General features: G+C 48.1%; 1 protein-coding gene across 1 annotated transcript in view; it reads right to left on the reverse strand.

The window, feature by feature from the left end:
• Window positions 1–82: 82 nt before the first annotated feature.
• Window positions 83–9632, reverse strand: part of LOC104469905 (FACT complex subunit SPT16) — a gene marked incomplete at its 3' end in the record, with an annotated part of 10530 nt that continues 980 nt past the window's right edge. The window contains exons 2-13 of the mRNA XM_010084643.1: window positions 8637–8702; window positions 7613–7708; window positions 7402–7517; window positions 6398–6551; window positions 4377–4504; window positions 4164–4299; window positions 3665–3791; window positions 2701–2819; window positions 1410–1535; window positions 1214–1326; window positions 562–637; window positions 83–252 (exon numbers count right to left, since the gene is read on the reverse strand). Of these exons, the coding sequence (XP_010082945.1) occupies window positions 83–252; window positions 562–637; window positions 1214–1326; window positions 1410–1535; window positions 2701–2819; window positions 3665–3791; window positions 4164–4299; window positions 4377–4504; window positions 6398–6551; window positions 7402–7517; window positions 7613–7708; window positions 8637–8702 (1427 nt within the window). The remainder of the gene's footprint in view (window positions 253–561; window positions 638–1213; window positions 1327–1409; window positions 1536–2700; window positions 2820–3664; window positions 3792–4163; window positions 4300–4376; window positions 4505–6397; window positions 6552–7401; window positions 7518–7612; window positions 7709–8636; window positions 8703–9632) is intronic.

The raw sequence follows: 9632 nt of genomic DNA on the forward strand, positions 1-9632 counted from the left end.
CTGGAGAAGGTCCAAGTTGGGCCACCAGGTTTGGGGACATCCTGGAGGACCCCGAGGTGGTGTCACCAAGGTTGGGACCTACTTGAGCCACTCCTTGATGGGGTCGAGCGAGGCCACCGGGATGGCGTTAATCATGGTGACCTTCTTGGAATAGTCCTTGTAGACCACCACCATGTCGAAGTTCTTCAGGTGGAACTGGACCCGCTCAAAGTGGATGAGCTCCACCTCGTCCAGCGTCACCACGAAGGGCGGCTGCGGGGAGAGGACATGTCACCAGGGGACCAAAAAATACACCAGGAAGGTGAAGAAGGTCGTGAGGAACCTTGAAGGACCTCAAAGGACCTTCTCCAAAATCCAGAAGAAGACCAGGAGAACCCAAAAAATCTCTAGGGACCATAGAGGACCTTCAGGAGAATCCATAAAACCTTGAGAACAACCCAAAAAACCTCGAGAAGACCCCAAAACCCTGAGGAGAACCCCCAAAAAACCATCTCCAGAAGGTCTTTGGTGGCCACCCCCAAGTTTTGGTGGCCACCTGGAGAAGGTCAGGATGAGACTCACCCACTCGGTGCAGTTGACCAAGGCGCTGGAGGTGGGTTGGAGAAGGCAGGTGCTGCGGTAGGGGGCGCCGTTGAAGCTGGGGAGGAGAGGACCATAAAAAAATCAGGAGAAGACCCAAAAAACCTCCAGGAGACCCCAAAAAACTCTGAAAACGCCCCAAAAAAACCTGGAGGAACCCCAAGAAGACCTCCAGGAGACCTCATAACACCTCAAAAAAGGCCAAAAAAATCTCCAGGAGACCCTAAAAAACCTGGAGGAACCTACAAAAAATCTTGAAGGATCTCAAAAAACCTTCTTGGATCTTCTGAAGAACCTTGAGGACCCCCGAAAAACCTGGAGGAACCCCAAGAAGACCTCGAGGAGACCCCATAACACCTCCAAAAACTCCCAAAAAACCTCCAGGAGACCCCAAAAAACCTGAAGGAACCTCCAAAAACCTTGAAGGACCTCCAAAAACCTTCAGAAGATCCCCCAAAACTTTGAGGAACCCCAAAAAACCTGGAGGAACCTTAAGAAGATCTCCAGGAGACTCCATAACACCTGAAAAAAGTCCAAGAAAAACTCCAGGAGATCCCAAAAAACCTGGAGGAACCTCCAAAAAAACCCTCCAGAAGAGCCGAAAACTAAGATGGCCGCCAGGTTGTCCACCTACCCCAGCTCCCGGAAGGGGACCTCGAACTCCAGCTCCTCCTTGGTGAGAGCTTCGACCTTCTCGATGAAGTTTTTGAAGGCAGTCTTGAGCTTGTGTCTCATCTCCCGTTCCATCTAGAAGAAGACAACGTTGGTCAGAAGGACCATGGGTGGTGGTGGGAGGTGAGAAGATGTGGAGATGGTGGGGGAGGGTGGACCTGCTCGGCGTAGAGGTCGTCGCGGTCGTGCATGTGCTGGTGTTTGCCCAGGTCGGTGGTGATCTCCCCGACCTCCGTGTAGAACTGGACGTCCGTGTGGCGCTTCTTCCCGAACATGATGGCGTTCTGGTGGGACAACCCCCCGAGGTGGACCTTCAGGAGGGTCCTCAAGAGGTCCAAAAATCACCCAGAAGATCCATAAAACCAATTAGGAGATCTCCAAGAGCTTCAGGAGGTCCTCAAGACCTCCAGAAGGTCCAAAAACCATCCAGGACGTCCTCCAAGATCTCCAGAAGATCCTCAAGACCTTCACGAGGTCCTCAAGACCTTGAGAAGGTCCAAAAACCTCCAGGAGGTCCTCCAAGATCTCCAGAAGGTCCTCCAAGATCTCTAGAAAGTCCTCAAGATCTCTAGGAGGTCCTCAAGACCTTGAGAAGGTCCAAAAACTTCCAGAAGGTCCCCAAGACCTTGAGAAGGTCCAAAAACCATCCAGGAGATCTACCAAGACCTTCAGAAGCTTCTCAAGAGCTCCAAGAGGTCCACCAAGATCTCCAGGAGGTCCTCAAGGTCTTGAGAAGGTCCAAAAACCTCCAGGTCCTCTAAGATCTCCAGAAGGTCCAAAGGCCTTGAGGAGGTCCTTCAAGACCTCTAGAAGGTCCACCAAGATCTCCAGGAGTTCCTCAAGACCTTGACAAGATCTCCAAGACCTCCAGAATGTCCAAAAACCTCCAAGAGGTCGTCCAAGGTCTTCAGAAGGTCCAAAGACCTTGAGGAGGTCCTCCAAGACCTCTAGAAGGTCTTCCAAGATCTCCAGGAGGTCCTCAAGGTCTTGAGAAGGTCCAAAGACCTTCCAGAGGTCCTCCACGAGCTCCAGGAGGTCCTCAAAACCTTGAGAAGGTCCAAAAACCACCCAAGAGGTCCTCCAAGATCTCCAGAAGGTCCACCAAGACCTCCAGAAGGTCCTCAAGGTCTTGAGAAGGTCCAAAGACCATCCAAGAGGTCCTCCAAGACCTCTAGAAGGTCCCCAAGATCTCCAGGAGGTCCTCAAGACCTGCACAAGGTCCAAAAACCACCCAAGAGGTCCACCAAGACCTTGAGGAGGTCCACCAAGATCTCCAGGAGGTCCACCAAGACCTTGAGGAGGTCCACCAAAACCTCCAGAAGATCCCAACCCCACCCAGCAGGTCCAAAGCCCCCCCACCCAAGTTGTCCTCCCAAGATCTCCAAGAGTTGGAGAAGATCCCCCCCAAAGGCCCCAGAAGATCCCAAAAGCCACCAGGGAGGAGAAGACCTTGAGGTGGAAGTGGAGGACGATGATCATCTCGCCGTCGCAGGGCTGGAAGACGGCGTGTTTGATGTTGTTGTAGAGGATGTCCACCTTGTCCCCCCGCACCGAGGTGAACCGGAAACCTGCCCAGGAGAAGACATCTTGGGGTGGCCCACCAGGTCCACCAGGAGCTCCAGGACCTCCTCCAGACCTTCAGAAGGTCCAAAAAGCTCCAGGAGGTCCATCAAGACCTTCAGAAACTCCAAAAACCCACCCAAAAACTTCTCCAGAGCTCCAGGAGATCCACCAAGATCTCCAGGAGGTCCACCAGGAGGTCCACCAAGATCTCCAGGAGGTCCTCCAGACCTTGAAAAGGTCCAAAAAGCTCCAGGAGGTCCATCAAGACCTTCAGAAACTCCAAAAAACCACCCAAAAAGTTCTTCAGATCTCCACGAGGTCCTCCAAGATCTCCAGAAGGTCCACCAAGATCTCCAGGAGGTCCACCAAGACCTTCACAAGGTACAAAAACCTCCACAAAGTCACCAAAACTGGTGAGGAGGTCCTCCAAGACCTCCAGAAGGTCCCCAAGACCTTGAGAAGGTCCAGAAGACCTTGAGAAGTTCTCCAAGACCTCCACAAGGTCCTCCAAGACCTCCAGAAGATCTCCAAGACCTCCACGAGGTCCCCAAGGCCTGCAGAAGGTCCCCAAGACCTCCAGGAGGTCCAAAAACCATCCAAGAGGTCCTTCAAGACCTCCAGAAGGTCCCCAAGACCTCCAGAAGGTCCAAAGACCATCCAAGAGGTCCTCCAAGACCTCCAGAAGGTCCTCATGATCTCCAGGAGGTCCAAAAACCATCCAAGAGGTCCTCGAAGACCTTGAGAAGGTCCAGCAGACCTCCAGAAAGTCCCATTTGAAGGTCCCCAAGCCTTGGAGAAGATCCTCCAAGAGGTGCAGTCCCTCCTCCAGGCCAGCAGGGGGTCCCCGTACCGTTGACGTGGGCCTCCAGGGAGCCCTGCATCCTCTTCTGGGCGATGTTGGGGCGGATGTAGAGGTCCTTCAGCTTGGGGTTGCTGCGGTTCAGGTTGATGACCAACGAGTCCTGCTTCACGATGCCCTGGAGAAGACCCAGAGGACAACCCCCCAAAAATGAGCAGGAGACCCCCAAAAACCTTCAAGAAAATCCCCAAAAAGCACCAAGAGACCCCAAAATCCTGGAGGAACCCCGAGGAGACACCCAGGAGACCCCATAAAACCTCAAGGAGACCCCAAAAGACCTCTAGGCCACCCCAAAAATCCTTGAGGAACCTCAAAAATTCTTGAAGGACCTCAAAAAAACCTTCAGGCCACCCCACCAAGTGCTGACAAGATCCAAAAAAATCTTGAGGAGCCCCAAGAAGACACCCAGGAGACCCCATAAAACCTCGAGGCCACCCCAGAAGACCTCGAGGCCACCCCAAAAATCCTCGAGGAACCCCCCCAAGCCCACCTCCTTCTCCTTCTCCTCGGCTTCTCGGGTCTTGTAGCGCTTCTGGACCTCCTTGATGATGCGAAAAGCGTTTTGGAGATTCAACGCCGGCACCGTCTGCTCGCCCGGGGTCTTCATGTTGGACGCTCGGTAGGTTCTGGAGAAGATCATGGAGTTAGGAGGACCTCCAGGAGATCCCAGAAGTCCCCCCGATGTTCTCCTGGTGGTCCTCACATCTCCTTGACGAAGGTGGCCTCGGGGTTGGGGAAGATGTTGCCCTCGTTGCGACCCAAGGCGCTGCCCGGGCAGTAGAAGTTGATGCGGAGGTAGGTGTAGTCGCCTTCCACCGACATGCTGATGTTCTGTGAGGAGGACAGGAGAAAGGTCACCTCCAAAATTCCCAGGGTGGACAACCCCAGAGGACCTCGAAAGCCACCCAACCGCCCAAAAATGTGGAGAAGACCCCAAAAAACCTTCAAAAAAACCCCAAAAAAGCCCCAAAAAACTTGGAGAACTCCCCAAAATCTTGAGAAGGTCCAAAAAAATCTTGAAGGACCTCAAAAAACTTTCTCAAAATGTCAAAAAAAACAAGAGGAACCCAAAAAAAAGTTCAGGAGATGACAAAAGACATCGAGAAGATTCCATAAAACCTTCAAAAAATCCCAAAAAAGTCTTCAGGAGACCTCAAAAAACCTTGAGAAGGTCCAAAAAACCCACCAAGAACCTTAAAAAAATCTTGAAGGACCTCAAAAAACAAATGTCAAAAAAACCAAGAGGAACCCAAAAAAAAGTTCAGGAGATGACAAAAGACATCGAGAAGATTCCATAAAACCTTCAAAAAATCCCAAAAAAGTCTTCAGGAGACCTCAAAAAACCTTGAGAAGGTCCAAAAAACCCACCAAGAACCTTAAAAAAATCTTGAAGGACCTCAAAAAACCTTCTCAAAATGTCAAAAAAAACAAGAGGAACCCAAAAAAAAGTTCAGGAGATGACAAAAGACATCGAGAAGATTCCATAAAACCTTCAAAAAATCCCAAAAAAATCTTCAGGAGACCTCAAAAAACCTTAAGAAGGTCCAAAAAACCCACCAAGAACCTAAAAAAATCTTGAAGGACCTCAAAAAACCTTCTCAGAACTCCAAGAAAAAAAGGTGGAACTCCAGAAAAAGTTCAGAAGATGACAAAAGACATCGAGGAGATTCCATAAAAGCTTCAAAAAGCCCCCAAAAATTTTCAGGAGACCCCAAAAAACCTTGAGAAGGTCCGAAAAAATCTTGAGGGACCTCAAAAAACCTTCTCAGAACTCCAAAAACACGCAAGAAGGACCCAAAAAAATTTCAGGAAATGACAAAAGACATCGAGGAGATTCCATAAAAGCTTCAAAAAATCCCAAAAAATCTTCAGGGGACCCCAAAAACCCAAGAAAAAACCCCAAAATCCTTGAGGAAACCCCAAGGTCCTCCAGAACGTTCTGGAGAAGATTTTGGGGCATTTTTGGAGAATTTTGGAATTTTTTTGAGAATTTTGGGGCAATTTTAGAGAATTTTTGGGGCAATTTTGGGAAAATGTTGGAAAATTTTGTGGCAATTTTGGAAAATTTTTGAGAATTTTAAAAAATTTTGGAAAATTTTGGGGCATTTTTGGACCTTTTTGGGCCATTTTCTGATTTTTTTGGCCATTTTTGGGCCATTTTTGGACCTTTTGGGGCCATTTTCTGATTTTTTTTGGCCATTTTTGGACTTTTTGGGTCATTTTTTGACTTTTTTGGACATTTTTGGACTTTTTTGGCCATTTTTGGACCTTTTTTGGGTCATATTTGGAGTTTTCAGGTCATTTTTGGACAATTTTTGGACCTTTTTGGGTCATTTTTGGACCTTTTGGGGCATTTTTGGAGTTTTTTTGGGTCATTTTTTGATTTTTTTGGGGCAATTTTTGGACCTTTTTGGGCCATTTTTCGACTTTTTGGGGCCATTTTTTGACCTTTTTGGGCCATTTTTAGAATTTTTTTGGACATTTTTGGACCTTTTTGGGCCATTTTTTGACCTTTTTTGGTCACTTTAGGACCTTTTTGTGTCATTTTTGGACATTTTGGGACCTTTTTGGGTCATTTTTTGACCTTTTTTGGTTATTTTTTGACTTTTTTGGGTCATTTTTGGACTTTTTTGGGTCATTTTTTGGACCTTTTTGGATTTTTTTTGGTTCTCCAGGACATTCTGGGGTCCCCAGGAGGATTTTTGGGGTGTCCCCGCCCCGTACCTTGATGGTGGCGATGTGGAAAGGGGTGGCGATGCCGAAGACGGGCATGATGACGGTCTCGTATTTCTTGTCGATATAAATCTTCATCTCCCGGATGTGCGGCTCCTTCGGCATCAGCGCCGGGTTCTTGTAGGAGATGTTGGACTTCCTGGCCCTGGGAGGGGGAAAAAAAAGGGGTTCAAGCCCATCCCCCCATTTTTTTTTCCTAAAAAAACCCAATTTGGGGGATTTTTCCTACAAAAAACCACAAGAAGAACCCAAAAAACCTCAAAAAACCCCAAATATCCTAAAAAAAACCCCCAAAAAATCTTGAGGAACCTCAAAAAACCCCCTCAAAGCTCCAAAAGTCCCCTGAAGAACCCCCAAAAAACTCCAGAAGATCCTGAAAAATATCCAGGAGACCCCATAAAACGTCAAAAAAACGCCAAAAATGCTCCAAAAACATCAAGGAACCCCCAAAAAAACCTTCAGGACACCCCAAAAAAACCTTCTCAAACCTCAAGAAAAACCTTGAGGAACCTCAAAAAACCTCCTGGAAATCCTAAAAAACCTCCAGGAGACTCCATAAAACGTCCCAAAAAATCCCAAAAAACCCTGAAAATGCCCCAAAAACCCCAAGGAACCCAAAAATACCTTCAGGAAACCCCAAAAAAGCCTTGAGGGACCTCCAAAAACCTTCTCAAACCTTTAGAAAATCCTCGAGGAACCTCCAAAAACTTCCTGGAAATCCTAAAAAACCTCCAGGAGACCCCATAAAACGTCCGAAAAAATCCCAAAAAACCCCAAAAATGCCCCAAAATCCCCGAGGAACCAAAAAAAATGTTGAGGGACCTCCAAGAACCTTCTCAAACCTCAAGAAAAAGCTCGAGGAACCTCCAGAAACCTCCTGGAAATCCTAAAAAACCTCCAGGAGACTCCATAAAACGTAAAAAAAAAACCCCAAAAACCCCAAAAATGCCCCAAAATCCCTGAGGAACCCCAAAAATCGTAATTTTCGGGTTTACTTCTGGATCTGCTGCTCCCCCTTCTGCTCGGTCAGGCGTCTCCTGGCCTCCTCGTTGAGCTGAGCCGCCAGCTCCTTCTGGTGGGCGCGGCGCTTCTCCTCGGCCGTCAGCTCGTTCTGGAGGAAGTGACGTCATAAGTGACCTCATCGGTGACATCATCGACGCAAAAAAAAAACCCAAAAATGAGGATTTTTGGAGGTCCCGGACTCACCCGCGTCCTCTCGGTGAGAAGAGCCGCCCGGGAGCTGCGGCCGAGGAGATCTTCAGCCTCGTCCTTCTCCTCCTCTTCCTCCTCCTCGTCTTCGTTCTTTCGGGGAGAAAAAAGGCAAATTTGGGGTTTTTGGGGAAAAAAAGGAAATTTTGGAGATTTTGGGGAAACTTTGGGACTTTTTTGGAGAATTTTGAGGGAAATTTGGAGAATTTTTGAAATTTTTTGGAGAATTTTTGGAGAATTTGAAAATTTTGGGGGGTTTCTGGAGAATTTTTGGAGGATTTGGAACCAAATTTGGAGATTTTTGGAGAATTTTGAAAATTTTGGAGAATTTTTGGAGAATTTTCTAAATTTTGGAGATTTGTGAGAAATTTGAAAATTTTGGAGAATTTTTGGAAATTTTGGGGAAATTTTGGGACTTTTTCGAGAATTTTGAGGGAAATTCAGAGATTTTTGGAGAATTTTGAAGATTTTGGAGGATTTTTGGAGAATTTGAAAAATTTTGGGACTTTTTGGAGAGTTTTGGAAAATTTTGAACCAAATTTGGAGGTTTTTGGAGAATTTTGAAAAATTTGGAGAATTTTTGGAGAATTAGAAAAATTTTGGGACCTTTTTGGAGAACTTTGAGGGAAATTTGGAGATTTTTGGAGAATTTTGGAGAATTTTGAAGGAAACTTGGAGCTCTTTTGAAAATTTTGACAATTTTTGGAGAATCTGAAAAATTTTGGGACATTTTAGGAGAGTTTTGGAAAATTTTGAACCAAATTTGGAGATTTTTTGGAGAATTTTGGGAGAATTTGAAAATTTTGGAGAATTTTTGGAGAAATCGATAATTTTGGGAGAAATTTGGAGGATTTGGGGGCATTTATGGAGGTTTTTGGGGCATTTTTGGAGGTTTTTGGGGCATTTTTGGAGGATTTTGGGGCATTTTCGCCCCCAATTTGTGTTTTTTTCCAAAAATTTGAATTTTTAGAAATTGGGTTTTTGCCCAAAATCCCCGGTTTTTGCCCCGTTCCGGCGTCACCTTGAGGAAGATGCCGACGTTCTTGACCTTCTTCTTCACCGACGTCAGGACGGTGGCGGGACCTTCCTGGAGGGGGGGACAAGAGGTCATTGGCCCCAAGTGCCACCAAAGTGTTCCCAAGCGTCACCAAGGGCCACCACTGTCCCCAAGGGTCACCAAAGTGCCACCAAAGTGTCCCCAAGTGTCCCCAAGTGCCACCAAAGTGTTCCCAAGCGTCACCAAGTGCCACCACTGTCCCCAAGTGTCACCAAGGCGTCACCAAGTGTCCCCAAGTGCCACCAAAGGGTCCCCAAATGACACCACTGTCCACAAGGGTCACCAAAGTGTCCCCAAGTGTCACCAAAGTGTCCTCAAGGGCCATCAGTGTCCCCAAGTGTCACCAAAGTGTCCCCAAGTGCCACCAAAGTGTCCCCAAGGGTCACCACTGTCCCTAAGTGTCCCCAAGTGCCACCAAGGCATCACCAAGTGTCCCCAAGTGCCACCAAAGGGTCCCCAAGTGTCCTCAAGTGTCACCAAAGTGTCCCCAAGGGCCACCACTGTCCCCAACTGTCACCAACGTGTCCCCAAGTGCCACCAAAGTGTCCCCAAGTACCACCACTGTCCCCAAGTGTCACCAAGGCATCACCAAGTGCCACCAAAGTGTCCCCAAGTGTCCCCAAGCATCAGCAAGGGCCAACGGCCCCCAAGTGTCACCAAGAGTCCCCAAGTGCCACCAAAGTGTCCCCAAGGGCCACCAAGTGCCACCAACGTGTCATCAAGGGCCACCAAAGTGTCAAGTGCCACCACTGTATACAAGTGTCACCAAGGCGTCCCCAAGTGTCCCCAAGTGCCACCAAAGTGTCCCCAAGGGCCACCACTGTCCCCAAGTGTCACCAAAGTGTCCCCAAGTGCCACCAAAGTGTCCCCAAGGGTCACCACTGTCCCTAAGTGTCCCCAAGTGCCACCAAGTGCCACCACTGTCCACGAGTGTCCCCAAGAGCCACCCCAGTCCCCCAG

This window comes from Pterocles gutturalis, unplaced genomic scaffold (assembly GCF_000699245.1).
Source record: "Pterocles gutturalis isolate BGI_N339 unplaced genomic scaffold, ASM69924v1 scaffold5955, whole genome shotgun sequence".
Classification (NCBI taxonomy): Eukaryota; Metazoa; Chordata; class Aves; order Pterocliformes; family Pteroclidae; genus Pterocles; species Pterocles gutturalis.